The sequence below is a fragment of the Ranitomeya variabilis genome, chromosome 4 (assembly GCF_051348905.1).
Source record: "Ranitomeya variabilis isolate aRanVar5 chromosome 4, aRanVar5.hap1, whole genome shotgun sequence".
Classification (NCBI taxonomy): domain Eukaryota; kingdom Metazoa; phylum Chordata; class Amphibia; order Anura; family Dendrobatidae; genus Ranitomeya; species Ranitomeya variabilis.
The window spans coordinates 631,021,021-631,037,852 of record NC_135235.1 but is presented as its reverse complement, the minus strand read 5'-3'; the positions used below and the strand labels follow the sequence as shown (position 1 = coordinate 631,037,852).

Sequence of the window (16,832 nt, the reverse complement as noted above, 5' to 3'; positions counted from 1 at the left end):
AGTCTGATCCTGCTGGTTCCTGAATACAATGACAGAACTACAGTAACCACTGACCCTCACATAGCACAGTAATGGCCTCTGTACACAGGACTTCACTCCTCTCTGACACCGTGACTTACTCTGCGCTGACACAGGATCTGATCTATTGTACTTATAGTGTGTATTGCCGTCACCTTTTTATCCAGTCTCTGTATCATGGAAATTCCCCTTATTTTATGTCTCCATAGACTTAGATATTTATCAGGTGAATTAATAAACATTTCTATTATGCTGTAAAGCGATGATCTTCAATCTTTATAATTTTCCGTCTCGTTCCATGTAGGATTTATACATTTAGGACTTGTGTGAGAATCTGATGAAGTTTCAGGTCAAATTAATGCAGAAATATGGAAAATTCTAAAGAGTTCCCGACCTTTCAGGCTCCGCTGTATATTCTAGGGGTCAGAGAGACCCCGACCTTCAGCCCATTAGGGTTTAGTCCTGTTCCCCCATCACACCCTCCCTGCTCCCTCATTACCTGTCACCAGTGCAGACTTCTTCTCTCACATGGAGCAAAATGGAGACTGGATCCTCCTCCTCTCCATGGGACTGATCACATGACTATGACACCATCCCAGGTCCTGTGCGCACAGAACAGCCATATACCTAGTGTGCGGCTCTGCGGGTGGATGTCTGTGGAGATTCCCTATTACGTTTCCCCTCAGACATTCTCCTCCTCAGTAATAATTATGTCATTGTATTATTACACGGATCTTTATGATGTAACATCATCATTGTGAGAGCAGGATTTATTTATCTATATTGACTCCATTTTGGTTATTCTACATGCATCTCCTCGTCTGTGAAATGGATTGTGAGCCAGTATGCATGTCAGCTTTAGCAAGGCTGGTTGTCAAAAATGGGGAGGACCCCATGCCATTTTGTAAAATTATCTATTTAAATAATTAAAAAAAAACTGTGGAGACCCCTGTATTCTTGATAACTAGCCTTGCTGAAACTGACAGCTGAGGGTTGCAGCCCCCAGCTGTGAGTTTTGCCTGGCTGGTTATAGAAAATACAGGGGAACCCACAAAGGGTTTTTTATTCATCTATTTATTTACAGCGCAGATGTCGGCTAATGAATACTCCCATCCGCTGCTCCTGCTGTCACTGTTATTAGCGGCAGCAGGTGTAGGTTGATGGGAGGAAGGGGGAGAGGCCGAGGAAATCGAGGAGGACTAGATAGAACTGAAAGTATTCAAGGGGGGCATTTTTTAGACCAAAGCTACCCTCTCAGGAATCGGTTACATCAAAATCGAAAATAGATAGTCCCTTTATTGAACCCATATCTACCCAAGGAGCATTAGTAAGTACCAATTATCCCACCACCATTGTGTCTGACCAAGGGGGTATACAAGTGATTAATCTCTCTGAAAAAGTACTAAGTGAGGAGGTAATACGTGTTCTAAAAAAGGGTCTTACTTTTGTTCCGAGTAGTAATTTTGATTTGTTTCGCTCGGTGAAAGATCTCAATCTAGTTTTACGTAAGGTACGTTGGAAGAAATTTTTTCAGAAACAGGATAACCGTACGTGTAGTGATATGGGGATCCCGGCTGACTTATCTGACGTCAGATTGTTAAATAGCATTGGGGAAGTTAATCCCAATACTTTGGGAAAGGGCCCTTTCACGGAACTTAAAAGTAGGAGCACGAAGATGTCTCCGCAGACAGGTGACATCTTTCTATAGATTTTCTTTTATGCAAGATCTGAAATCTTTACAGGAGAAGAATACCTTCAGTAAATATAACTGTACTAAGGCAGAGATGATGGTGATTCAACAACTGGAGCAGGACAGCCACATTGTCATTAAACCTTCAGATAAGGGGGCAATGTGGTTGTCCTGGATACAGTACAGTATCAGAGAATGTGTGAAACCCTTCTTAGTGATCGTAACAATTATGAAATTCTAACAATCCAGCTGCAGAATACACTGCTGAATTGAAAGGTATTCTGGATGAAGATTTTGTGGCTGGAGTGATTGACAAGGTGGAATATGATTTTTTGATGCCTAAAAACACAGTTGTGGCTACGTTCTATTGCCTGCCGAAAATACACAAAGGTCTCTCTCCTCTTAAAGGGAGACCTATAGTGTCAGGCATAGACAATACTACCCAAAATGTGGGAATCTATTTGGATAGAGTATTGAAGCCCTTTGTATCTGCTCTTCAATCCTTTGTACAAGATACTCCTGATCTTCTTCGTAGATTAGAGGGCCTGACTGTGGATCCTGGGGTGCAACTGGGAAGTGTAGATGTGGAGGCCCTCTACAGCTCCATACCCCATGACAAGAGCCTGCAAGCAATTCAATATTTTCTGAGTACTAGGGGTTGTCAGTATCGCACCCATAATGAGTTTGTATTAAAACTAATGCAGTTCTGTTTAACCAAGAACTTCTTCCTTTTTGATCAGAAGGTATACCACCAGCTCAGGGGCACTGCGATGGGGTGCCCTTGTGCCCCCACGTATGCAAATTTGTTCCTGGGCTGGTGTGAGAAGACCAGGGTGTTTGGGAGTGAGATGGAAAATATCGGATGTATTGATTTTTGGATTCGTTATATTGACGATATCCTTGTGATATGGAGTAATTCTGTGGAAAATTTCACATCTTTTGTGGATGCCCTTAACAGCAATGACTTGGGTCTCTTCTTTACATCCATAATGGATTCATCTTCACTACCATTCTTGGACATCTTAATCTAAAAGGGGGAAGAAGGCACACTAACTACGTGCACATGTAAAAAACCTACCGCAACAAACTCACTACTCAGGTGGGAAAGCAGTCACCCAATGCACTTGAAAATAGGGATACCGAAAAGCCAGTACCTCAGGATTCGCAGAAACTGCTCTACAGAAGAATCCTTTGAAAGACAGGCACAGGAACTTCGTAATAAGTTCCTAAAGAGAGGATATCCTCCTGATGTCCTTAAACGGGCGTACAAAGAAGTCAAATATAAAAATAGGTCAGAATTATTGAGGCCAACTCAAAAGGCAGATAATGGAGGGCAGATGAGGATAATCACTACGTTTGATAACGGAGCACATGAAGTACGTAAAGTCTTAACAAAACACTGGTCCATTTTGTTAATGGATCCAGATATTAGTAAAGACTTGATGGAGCGACCATTGATCACCTACAGAAGGGGTCGCTTATTGAAAGAGATTTGTTAAGAGTCACTTCAAGAGTCCCACAGTTAGAACATGGCTAACAAGTGATGCAAAGGGTTGCTTCAGATGCAGGCACTGTGTTGCCTGCTTTCACATTAGTACAGGAGATGGATTCACCAGTAATGTGACTGGAAAACAATATATCATCAGAGAATTCATCAATTGTAGTAGCAAAGGAGTAATCTGTAGAGCCACTTGTGTGTGTGGGAAAGATATGTGGGTAAAGCGATTAGGAGTTCAAACGAAGGATTGGTGAGCACATTGGTGACATTGTCCATAAGAGAGAGACCCCCATTGCTCGACATGTGAACATTTGTCAAGGGGGCAACACGGATTCCATCAAGTTCATGGGCATTGAAAAAGTAGCGAAACCCGCAAGGGGTGGCAATTGGGATAAAACAATATTACAAAAAGAAACAAGATGGATATTCTACCTGAACACGGTGGCTCCGAGGGGGCTTAATGAGCAACTAAATTATAGTTGCTTCATTTAAGATGCTATAAGTATAGGTCTGCTTTGGTAAACGTTGTATATAGCTATTAGACTGTCAATACTGTATTCTAAGATAGTGACCTACCTGACAGTGCCAATTCTGAGGTCTGCACCCATTATTATAGGGTTAATATTAATATAGAACAACACATTCTGACCTAGAATAAATATGTACAGTTCCTAAATTGGTTTTCGTAAAAGTGGGATGTGAAGCACTCTTTACATCAACTGTGAGATGCATTTTAATGTGTGATGTTTGTATAGATCAGAATAGTGGTTAATTAAGCTATTTGCATATCGCTTTATGTTTGACGTCTTTATTATGAAGACGGAGGAATATGACGAGATAAGACGTCATTTTTAATGGCCGTATCACAATCCTCTGATGGAGAGCATGGTGCGTTCCAGGGAGGGCTTCCGGATCATGAACCGGAAGCTTAGCGGTCATTTTGGATACACGTGCCGCAAGACATTAAGCTGGTGCTGGTGAGCGATCGTATGCAAATGGGTGAGCCATTATGATTGGAGAACTTTTTCTGACCAATTAGGAGTTAGCCTATAAAGGCAATTGAATCAGGCACGGTGACATGACCATATAAAGCCCGAGAGCAACAAAGAAAAAACCCCGTTTTTCCTACGATTAGCAATGTACCCGTGTAGTGTATAGAGGTCCCCTGATGATTCAGAGCATTGATGAAACGCATCGGGACATACAGGGACGAGTAGGGCTAATATTGTAAGGGTCAGCTGTGGACTGCCCTTGTAAGGACGGGAGTCTATGGGGTTAGGGCCGCAATAGCCTTTACAGGGCTTAACAGGTTAAGAACACCCCACTCCTCCACATGGAACCCGGCTGTCTGGAAATGAAGGACTGATGGTCGGTGCCTGCGCTGCTTATGGGTGAGATCTCTCCATTTTTTTTATCAAATAGTGTGGAGATTAATATGTGCACCCGGGCAAGCAAGTTCACATAGAGACTGTGATTTTCTGGTTTATAGATTGAACATCTTGGATGATGCTGGGATTGATGGAATAATTTCGCAGTCTATGATTTGGTATCCAATTTAAATGGTGATCAGAATTGGAATTAGTCACATATAATAGTATATAGGGACTGTTTGAGAAGAGTATGGAAGTATCCCTATGTCTTTTTGTCCATTCGGATGTATAGTGGATGAGTGAGATTTTATTTGCACTTTATCACTTTCTTTGAGAGGTAGTTTTTATTGTATAAAGAAATAAAAGTTATATTTTAATATATTCTCCTTGCTGATAGGCCTTTGAAACGGAGAGAATTTTGGGTTTTGACCCTTATTTTTGCTGGTTACTAAGGACAGGTAACAAGCAGAAGATACTCGTTTGGGCTAAAGAACACAAGGAATGGACATTAGACCAGTGGAAATCTGTGCTTTGGTCTGATAAGTCCAAATTTGAGATCTTTGGTTCCAACCACCGTGTCTTTGTGCGACGCAGAAAAGGTGAATGGATGGACTCTACATGCCTGGTTCCCACCGTGAAGCATGGAGGAGGAGGTGTGATGGTGTGGGGGTGCTTTGCTGGTGACACTGTTGGGGATTTATTCAAAATTGAAGGCATACTGAACCAGCATGGCTACCACAGCATCTTGCAGCGGCATGCTATTCCATCCGGTTTGCGCTTAGTTGGACCATCATTTATTTTTCAACAGGACAATGACCCTAAACACACCTCCAGGCTGTGTAAGGGCTATATGACCAAGAAAGAGAGTGATGGGGTGCTACGCCAGATGACCTGGCCTCCACAGTCACCAGACCTGAACCCCATCGAGATGGTTTGGGGTGAGCTGGACCGCAGAGTGAAGGCAAAAGGGCCAACCCGTGCTAAGCATCTCTGGGAACTCCTTCAAGATTGTTGGAAGACCATTTCTGGTGACTACCTTTTGAAGCTCATCAAGAGAATGCCAAGAGTGTGCAAAGCAGTCATCAAAGCAAAAGGTGGCTAGTGGCTACTTTGAAGAACCTAGAATATAAGACATATTTTCAGTTGTTTCACACTTTTTTGTTAAGTATATAATTCCACATGTGTTAATTCATAGTTTTCAAGTCTTCAGTGTGAATTTACAATTTTCATAGTCATGAAAATACAGAAAAATCTTTAAATGAGAAGGTGTGTCCAAACTTTTGGTCTGTACTGTATGTAGAGATAAGCTGAGCTAATTAAATTGCTACAATGTTTGTACAGAAAATGCCTATATAAACACCTATGATGTAATGAAGAGTGATCTGATTTGATGCTCATTGTATCAGTGTGGTTCTTCTGTGCACATATTTGGATTCTACAATTTTATTTGGAGCAGGCACGAAATCTCAGAAAATCCCACATTACAAGGCGACGGCATCATCTTCTCCCCATTCAGGTCCCTATAATATCGGATCCTCTCAGTGGAGATTTTCTATATAATACCCATAATCATAAAAATAAAAGCAGTCCGATGTTGGACCAGAAAAGGGAGATGAATGTCATGCAATTTTCACACGAGTAAAATTCAATTTTATCAACTACCAATTTTAACATGAGCTTTTACAGAGTAATTCTCTTATTAAAATGGTAGACCTCCCAAAATGACATAGAGTTCCCCTATAATTAACTAAAAATGTCACCTCCCAGCCACCCCAGAAAAGGCACATCCATAAACTGCACCAATTCAAGCATTGGCAAGTGAGATGATAGTATTGGAGTAGTGTCTACTTTGTATTGGCAGATACATATTATGGATGCGCCATTTCTGGGGTGGCTGAGAGCTGATGTTTTTAGTATGGGACAGGGTCAATATCGATAGCCCCTTCCTAACCTATTAATATTAGCCCACAGCTGTCTGCATAGCCTTTGCTGGTTAATTATAGGGGTACCTTATGTCATTTTTTGGGGGGAGTTCCCCATTTTAATAATGAGTAAAAGCTAAGTATACAGCTGTGAGCTGATATTAATAGCCGGTGAGGCTCCATGGTTATTACTCCCTTCCCAGGCTATAAACATCTGCCTCAGCTGTACGCATTCCCTCTGCTGGTTATTAAAATTTCAGGGGATTCCACGCCATTTGTTTCAGAAAACAATTTATTCAGTAATAAAATACATGTACGGTAAGCTACACATGCACTGTACTAATTTTATATTTGACTGACATCTTTATATCTAGTCTATGTATATATATATGTATTCTATTTTGTTGGGTCATGCTGTGACTTTATTGTACGTGGCAGATAAAATGTTGGGTTTTCAAGGACATCGATGTGTAAAAATCAGATGGCACTCGCACGGTCCAAGTGCTGTGCAATTTTTTTTATCATACCCATTGTCTTACATTGGCGAGTCTCGTCCAAGATATGAGGACAATCGCAGCATACTGCTAATTTTTTTCTCAGCCTGATCTGATATACTGGTCAGCAGCTGCCTAGGGCCCCCACTGCTCCAGGGGCCTCTTGCCAGTGGTTATAGGGCCCCTGAGTCAAGGGAGCCCGTCCTGTGCCAGCAGCCGCAGCTGGAGACAGGATCCTGTCCCCGCTGCTAAAGCCAAATGAATATTCATGCTTCCCCATGCCCCTATGGGCATGGAGAGGCATTAATACCATTTCTCTTTAATAGCGGGCAGCGTTAACCGCAGGGTGCAGCTAACACTTCCCGCATGTAAAGCTGCACCACACATACACACACACTCACAAAGTACCGCACACCCACACAGCACCGCACACATACACATGCAGGCACACAGACTCACACAGAGCAGCTCACCTCCTGGCGTCCTGCTTCCTGTCTGAGACAGCCCAGCTGGATGACGTCATCATCCAGCATGCTGCTGTCTCAGAAAGCTTCCAGGAATCCAGCGAGGAAGAAGCTGCTGGAATGAGCTGCTGCTGGAATGAGCTGCTGCTGTGGGGAGGTGAGCTGTGCTGCGTGCCTGCGTGTGTGTGTGAGAGTGTATGTGTGAGAGTGTGTGTGTGTGAGTGTGTGAGAGAGTGTGTGTGTGAGAGTGTGTGTGTGTGATGAGCTGCTGCTGTGGGGAGGTGAGCTGTGCTGTGTGCCTGCGTGTGTGTGTGTGAGAGTGTGTGTGATGAGCTGCTGCTGCGGGGAGGTGAGCTGTGCTGTGTGCCTGCGTGTGTGTGTGTGAGAGTGTGTGTGAGAGAGCGTGTGTGTGGTGAGCTGCTGCTGCAGGGAGGTGAGCTGTGCTGTGTGCCTGCGTGAGTGTGTGTGTGTGAGAGTGTGTGTGTGGGAGAGAGTGTGTGTGTGTGTGTGTGTGTGAGATAAGCTGCTGCGGTGAGCTGTGTGTGTGTGGTGAAGGACAATGATATTGGTGGGGGGAGACAATGATGGAGGTGATGGGCAATGATGGTGGGAGGGAAGACAATGATGGAGGTGATGGGCAGTGATGGTGGTGGTGGGGAGGCAATGATGGAGGTGAGGGGAGGCAATGATGGAAGTGATGGGCAATGATGGTGGGGGAGACGATGGAGGCAATGGGCAATCATGATGAGGGAGGGAATGATGGAGGTGATGGGCAATGAGGGTGAGGAGAGGCAATGATGGAGGTGATGGGCAATGATGGTGGGGTGGAGAGGCGGTGATGGGCAATGGTGGTGGTGGGAGGCAGTGATGGAGGTGATGAAATGGGCAATGATGGTGGAGGGAGGCAATGATGGTGGTGGGGGAGGCAATGATGGAGGTGATGGGCAATGATGGTGGTGGGGGGAGGCAATGATGGAGGTGATGATGGAGGTGATGAATTGGACAATGATGGTGGGGGAGGAGGCAATGATGCAGGTGGGGGAGAAGGCAATGATGGAGGTGGTGATGAGGACAATGATGGAGATGGAGAAGGGCTGCATTATACTTTATGAGGGGGCTACATTATATTCTGTGGGGGGACTGCATTATTCTCAGGGGACTGTATCATATTATGGGTGATACATCATACTATGTGAGGGGGCTACAGTATACTCTATGGGGGGGATGCATTATATTCTGTGGTGGGGCTGCATTCTCTCAGTTGACTACATTATATTCTGTGGTGGCTGCATTATACTATATGAGGGGGCTGCATTATACCCTATGAGGGTACTACATTATATTCTATGGTGGGGACTGCATTATACCTGAGGGGGTTGCATTATATTTTGTGGGGTGCTGCATTATATTCTATGAGAGGGGACTGCATTATATTTTATGAGGGGGCTAAATTATATTCTGTGAGGGGGCTACCCCAACCCTTGCTACATAATTAAGACATGAACTACCTTATATTATACCCTGATATTAGTGCTTTTTACTGCACAATTGGTGGTCTTGTATCTATTTCTATGTAGCTACATAGTGGGCCCCAAGAATGATTTTCTCTGGTGGGCCCAAGGTGCTCCAGTCCGACGCTGATGACGTCACATTACATCTTTCTTATCTATGGGAATAACAGATGGACAGAACTGGAGAGGTGAGGACTCTGGAAATTTCTGTTGTGGGATTTATTAATGTGTCTCTCCATAACCAGGATTACACAGTAGTAAAGAAGACCTCTAGTGAGCGCTGTCAGGCCCCTGTGTCTGAGGGATGGGGAAGACCCCTGAGCCCAATCACAGGACCTCCACCTCACCCCCTGATACATGAGGACATCAATGACCAGAAGATCCTAGAACTCACCTACAAGATGATTGAGCTGCTTACTGGAGGTGACACTGCTGGGAATGCTGGGACATTATACAGTAACGCTATGGTGGGATCGGGGGGGGGGGGGGGGGGGGTGATGGTATCATTGTATGTGTCAGGTTCCTATAAGGTGTCAGGATGTCATGGTCTATTTCTCCATGGAGAGTGGCAGAATTTAGAAGGACACAAAGATCTGTACAAGGACGTCATGATGGAAGTTCCTCAGGCTCTCCCATTACCAGGTAATATGTAAGAAATGTATCTGAATGTTTGCCTTCGTGAAAATAAAAAAGCTAATACTTCCCATGCTGACTCCGTTGCAGCGGTGTTGGCACTAACATTGTTCCTATATCTTTTCTTGTAAGCACAGTACTTTTTATATTAAAGCAAAAACTTTAAAAAGTTTGGTCCCCCGTATTCTCTGAAGAATCCATAGCCTTTCAGAGTGTGTGACTTTTTTGATTGTCAGATAGTTCCATATTTTGGAGACTAATCACCTCTTTGATGAGTGGTGGCAGCGTGGACTGTGTAGGGGTTTGAAATTATGCTCACTTTATAGTCTATAGCAGAGGTTGAGTGCTGGATTCAGTGAGAGAAGATAAATTAACCCTTGTAGGCACACCACGTGCTAAGAAGTATGTATGTGACACGTAGTGAAGAAATAAATCATTTATTTTTTTCTCTATAGTTATGTAAAAAAAAATATAAAAGCAGCAAAGACTGAGACAGCTCATTGTCAAAGGAATCTAAAAATAATCTGCAATTACATAAATAGTAAGAAACTAAAAATTGATAGGTTGGCCTCAATTTTTTTTTGAAGAAATGATGGAATAGGATGAGGGAAAGGCCAATTTGTTGAACACCTTCTTCTCTACAGTATTCTCTATCAAGAAGGAAATACGGTACCACTAGTGATGAGCGAGTATACTCGTTGCTCGGGTTTTCGAGCTGTAAATCATTCAGCTGCCGTGATGAAAACTAAATCTCAGAGCAGTCATAAATACTCTGAGGTCACCCGAGCGTGCTCGAGAAAACCCGAGCAACGAGTATACTCGCTCATCACTAACACTAAAGCAGACAATTCATCAAAATGGCATGTTTCAGATTATAAAACGCATTTTTTTCAACCAAATTTGAGGGGAAAATGAGGGTGCATCTTACAGATCAAATGGAATCTACTTACCAGGAATGTGGCGGCAGCAGGAGTCGGGCGATTCTGCCTTCCCTAGGCTGGGAATAAGGGGTGTTCGGTGGTCGATGATCTGACTCCCATTCCAGGCTGGAGCCGCAGGTTTGGCGGTGCACGGTGGTGCGGGGGCTCTGCTGACATTTTGTGAAAAGCCTGTAGCCACCACACTACCATTGCTTCAATGCGGTGCCCTCCGGGAAAATGGCTGCTGATGGCGGTGCATGTGCAGATTAAGATAACAGCAACGAGATCTCGGGAGACGAGATCTCAGTGTCGAGATCTCAATCTGCACATACGGTGCCTCTGGCAGCCATTTTCCCAGAGGCCACCACATTGCAACAATGGATGAGCAGGGGCTTTGGCCTTTCACAAGATGTCGGCGGAGCCCCCGCACCACCGAACCTGCCGCACCAGCCTGGGAGTTAGATCATCACCAGACCACCTCCTGTGACCCCGCTCCACCAGCGCTGTCGATCTCCACCTCCAGTAAGCTGAATTCAGACTGTAAGATGAACCCCGATTTGACTCATTAATGTTTTCCCTATTTTCCTTCTGAAAATTTGGGATACGTCTTATAGTCCAAAAAATACGGTAAGTACCACGATAGACAGACCATTGTTTCTAATATTCAAAGATTCTATGATAACATAGTCTGTAACATAATAATAGGGTTTTCCATAAAACAAGGAGGAAGATACTTATAGATATTTGAATATAACAGAATTAATTTTGGAGATTTTGCAGGAATTTTATATTCATGATGGTGCCCTTCCATTTAGTATTATCAATACCAAACTGCAGGACACCATCATGAATATCAAATTCCTGCAAAATCTCCAAACCTAAAATAAATAAATATCAAAGCAATCAAAGGACACAAATATAAACCTTTATTCAGGGTACAGTTGATTATCACAACAATGTGCATACTTTTATGCCCATAAAAAGTATCTTTATTTGACAAATAAAAAATTATATTTGCTACCTTTCAGAGCATAGAGGCTCCTTCCTCATGCAGGTTTACAAAAGTATTTACATTGCATTTTCTGGCTAGTATGGTTCCATAATATACTTTGTTATAATTGTACATCGATATTAATACATTCATAAACACAATGGACATGAATATATTACTGAATAGCAGGGCAGAGTTGCAGGGAAATGGAGAAAAAGTACTAACTATAGATGGGAGAAATTATTTGCAGAACTCTGGTCGCTCGGTCTGGTCAGTAATCGGTGACCGCTGGACGGGAGCCCTGCTAACATCCTTTCTCCCGGCATTTTCAGACACACACCACTCCAATAGGAATGATGTGGTTTAGGAATATGTCTTGGAGGACACAGATTACAAATGCTGCTTTGTACAACATGGAGCAGCTCAAACTGACAAACTTGACCCTGACTACACTTCTTTTTCCTTAAATTTCTGTTATTCTCCAATTGTAATTTTTGGAAATAAATAACTCAAAATGTATTGTTCATGATTGAGACGATTGTCTCGGCCACTATTTGATTTTCAACTATTCTCATCCAGTGCTGAACATTTGCACGTCCAATGGTATCTGCATCTTCAGGACACAGATCCAGTTGCATACAATGGTGGAACAGAGAGCCTTCAGCTAGTTGCTCCATCATTCAGCCAACGTGTCTAAGTTTTGGCACTGCAGGCAATATCATTGTGCCTTCTGTGTGGTGCCGCAGTCCTCACATAGCACAGACTGGAGGAGCACATAACGGAAGCAAGGCTAGGTGATTTATTTATTGTGTCTGTATATTTTCCTGCATGAGGAGAAGGGACACAAATGTATCGAGGACTATCTTTTCCTTTGATGCCTCATGATATCTATGTATACCCCTGGTCTCATCTAATTATTAGGTCAATCAATTAACTGGATGAGAAAAGTGGGGCATTAAATGGTTACCTTGGCAATTGTCTTGATTATGTGTAGCATCATCTCTCCATGTTTAATGTCAAATATGATTAAATAAAGCATCAGACAACCCTTTATACTGTAGTTATACAAATGTAAAATACATATTTTAATCAAGTATAGGTGTTTAATTTTATGCTTATTAGATTTCAATAACAAATGGTAATGGGTAATTGTATGCATTTTCTAATAATCATTTAGTGCACTAAATTGCTTTCCCATTCTTTTGTAGACAAGTGACTTTACTGTAACTTATGTTTTTCTACTACGTCAGTGAAACAATTTAGAAAATGGCTACTTCCCTGTGTGAGTTCTCTGATGTGTGATAAGTATTGTTTTCCAACTAAAATATTTCCAGCAATTTGAACATGAAAATGGCATTTCCCCGTGTGAGTGCTTTGATGTATAGAAAGTACTGATTTATTCCTAAAACCACATTCTGAACATGAATATGGTTTCTCCTCTGTGTGACTTCTCTGATGTAGAACAAGACTTAATTGACTAATGAAATTTTTCCCACATTCTGAACATGAAAATTATTTCTTACCTGTGTGAGTTAACTGATGTGTAACAAGACTTGCTTTCAGATTAAAACATTTTCCACATTCTGAACAGAAAAAATGGCTCCCCTCCTCCCTCCTGTATGAGTTAACTGATGTGTAACAAGATTTGCATTCTGATGAAAACAACATGTTCCACATTCTGAGCATGAAAATGGTTTCTCTCCTGTGTGAATTCTTAGATGTGTAACAAGACATGTCTTCCATTTAAAACATTTCCCACATTCTGGGCATGAAAGTGATTTCTATCCTTTGTGAATTCTTTGATGTTTATCAAAATTTAATTTGTATTTAAAACATTTCCCACATTCTGGGCATGAAAATGACTTCTGTCTTGAATGAATTTTGTGATGTCTACCAAGATCTGATTTGTCTATAAAACATTTCCCACATTCTGAGCATGAAAATGGCTTCTCCCCTGTGTGAATTCTCTGATGTATTTCAAGTTTGGCTCTCTCACTACAACGTTTCCCACATTCTGAACATGAAAATGGCTTCTCTCCTGTGTGAGTTCTCAGATGTGCAATGAGATTTGATTTCCGGGTAAAATATTTCCCACATTCTGAACATGAAAATGGTTTTTCCCCTGTGTGACTTCTGTGATGTAATACAAGTTGGCCTTTTAATCTAAAACATTTCCCACATTCAGAGCATGAAAACGGCTTCTCTCCTGTATGAATTCTCTGATGTTTTACAAGTAGGCATTTCTCACTATAATTTTTTCCACATTCTGAGCATGAAAATGGCTTCTCTCCTGTGTGAATTCTCTGATGTTTTACAAGTAGGCATTTCTTACTATAATTTTTCCCACATTCTGGGCATGAAAATGATTTCTCTCCTGTGTGAATTCTTTGATGTTTATCAAAACTTAATTCGTATTTAAAACATTTCCCACATTCTGAGCATGAAAATGGTTTCTCTCCTGTGTGAATTCTCTGATGTTCTAAAAGAAGGCATTTCTCACTATAATTTTCCCCACATTCTGAGCGTGAAAATGACTTCTGCCCTGAATGAATTTTCTGATGTCTATCAAGATCTGATTTGTATGTAAAACATTTTCCACATTCTGAGCATGAAAATGGCTTCTCTCCTGTGTGAATTCTCTGATGTATTTTAAGTTTAGATCTCTCACTACAACGTTTCCCACATTCTGAACATGAAAATGGCTTCTCTCCTGTGTGAATTCTCAGATGTATAACAAGATTTGTTTTCCGGGTAAAACATTTCCCACATTCTGAACATGAAAATGGTTTTTCCCCTGTGTGAGTTCTCTGATGTGTAATAAGGCTCGTTTTACGACTGAAATATTTTCCACATTCTGAGCATGAAAATGGTTTCTCCTCTATGTAAGTTATTTCATTTTTAACAGCAGTTCTCTGACTTTCATTTTGCATATTTGTCTTTGATGATGCAGAAGAGAGAACCTGTTGAAAAGGATCAGAGGTCAGATTTTTTCTTAGATGAGCTTGAGGTGTATCTGCAAAAATTACGCGTTCTTCACATGTAACAGACGTGCTACTATGATTATCAGCTGCAAAATCTGAGAATATCACATGTCCCTCTGAGCTTCTGGTACAGTCACCTGCCAAAAATAGAACGGATTTAATTATTTTTATATAACACTGCATTTAAATTATATTAATATACATTTTGTTACATACTTTATCACATTTCCATACAAACAGTAAACTTCAAAATTGAGGCTGATAGTTCATGGTGTTAGGTCACCAGGTTTTGCGCATTCAAATTTCCATTTCTGTAGTGTTACCATGCTCTCTGTAAGGGCTCATTTCCACTTGCGAGGAAAACGGACGAGTGCAATGCGATAAAAAATTGGATTGCACTCGGACCAATGTTATTCAATAGGTGTCTTTTCATTTGCGATTTTTTTCTCAGCCGAAATCGGACTTAGAAAAAAATCGCAGCATGCTGCGTATTGCTGCGATTCTCGGACGAGACTCGCCAATGCAAGTCAATGGGTGCAAGAAAAAAAACGCATGGAATACAGACCATCCGTATTCCATCCGTTTTTTACGGATACCTTACCATTCTGTGGCATTGAACACTGTAAATAGTCCTGTAAATGACTGTATAAAAATAGTTGCAGAAAAAAAAAAACGGATTGCTTTCGGATGTCATACGGATGCAAAACGGATGGTGCGATTAAAAAAATCGCATTGAACTCGCATGACAATCACATACTTTTCATCCTTTTTTTCGGTCCAGATTACGGACCATTTATTCTCTCGCAAGTGGAAATGAGCCCTAAGTTCAAGTTTCACTGTGTCTGTCAATCGTTTCCAGTTACATTTTCTAAAGAGACTCCTAAAGAGGCCTGTAATCAATATTATTAGGCGATTTCATCTCATGCACTCTCTGTCAGGTACAAACACTCTGGCATAGAGGAAAGCATGTGGGAAGAGCACTGACTGGTCATGAACATATTGTTATGTCTGTCAGAGGCCTCAGGCTCAAATAAGCCACCTTGGCTAGACTTGTTGCAAGCAACTCCTTCTGTCACTTTCCAGAGGAACTACAGCCTTCATCCTTTAACTCTTTTATAGGAATCTGGTCTTACAATTGAGTCAACTGGAATTCTTCCTGGGAAGAGGTTCTATTTGGAGAAGCGAACTAGAGGCAAGAGAAAGGTCAGGTAGCTAGGCCACAACCAGGAGGTTTGTGTAGTGACAAAATCATAAAGAAGAATAGAAAAAAGCAAGCTAAGGTAAAAAAAAAAATCAGGAATGGCTATGTTTCATAAAAGCAAGTCAGATTATAACGGGCAGTGGACTCAAGATGTATGAAGCAGAAAGGGAACCTGTCATCAGGTTTTTCCCTTATAAAAAACACCTGTAAGCCCTCTGTTAAAGCATTTGAGAATCCAGTATATACAGTATGTTCGCAATGCACTCTCTATAAACCAAAAAAAGCTTTTAATATACTCACCTACACGGCAGTCCAGTTCACAGGGCATCACTGGTCTTGGTCCGGGCTACACCTCTCTTCTTCGTTGTGTGGATAACGCATACTACATAACCACACAGTGTCCTCGCAATTGCACTCCTGAACACGCGTAATTTTCTCTGCACTGCCGAGGGCATAGCAAAGTATTGTAGTGCTCATGTGCTGGCACTCTTTCACCTTGCACGGCAGATTGCTATTACAGCACCAGCCGACGGTCCATAAATTTACGGATGGTTGGCAATCTAGTCTATATCTCCCAGCCTGGATGGAACCAGAGGACACAAAACTAGAACTGTTACCCAGAATTGCCCGCAACTAGACAGCGGCACTGCCTGGCGACAAAAGCAAAAAGCAGGGCAGGCAACCCCCTGCTCAATGCAGTGCAGGATTCAACAAACCATCTCAGACAGATGTCTGTTCAGCCTCTGTTTCTCTGGCAATCATCAATCATGTGAGCGAGCCCTTAATGTTATAACTGCATTAAAAAGTTAAAAGGGGTTGTCCACTCAGGAGATACTAATGTCCATTCCACAGGATTAGTCATCAATCACCTGTTATTTTTATGGCAGCTGACAGAGGTAAGCACGCTTAATGGAGTTGCTTAGCGCTACAGGAAAGGCTTCTAATCCAGCTGCCAAAATACATTCATAGAGTTTACCTCCAGCAGGCGCCATAACAAATAACATCTGATTGCTCAGGTGCTGAGCGTCAGACCTCCACGAATCTCATATTGATGACTTATCCAGGAGGGGTCATCAATATTTCCTGACTGGACAAAACTTTTAACCCCTTAACGACCGCCAATATGCATTTTAACAGTG

General features: G+C 42.0%; 2 protein-coding genes across 2 annotated transcripts in view; both read right to left on the bottom strand.

Annotated features, from left to right (window-relative positions):
- LOC143767259 (uncharacterized) overlaps positions 1-16,832 on the bottom strand; it is a 220,866-nt gene that overhangs the window by 173,008 nt on the left and 31,026 nt on the right. The window lies entirely within an intron of this gene.
- The window catches only part of LOC143768145 (uncharacterized), a 73,121-nt gene continuing 67,714 nt past the window's right edge, over positions 11,426-16,832 (bottom strand). The window contains 1 exon segment of the mRNA XM_077256833.1: positions 11,426-14,629. Within this exon segment, the coding sequence (XP_077112948.1) occupies positions 13,293-14,629 (1,337 nt within the window). The 3' untranslated portion in view covers positions 11,426-13,292.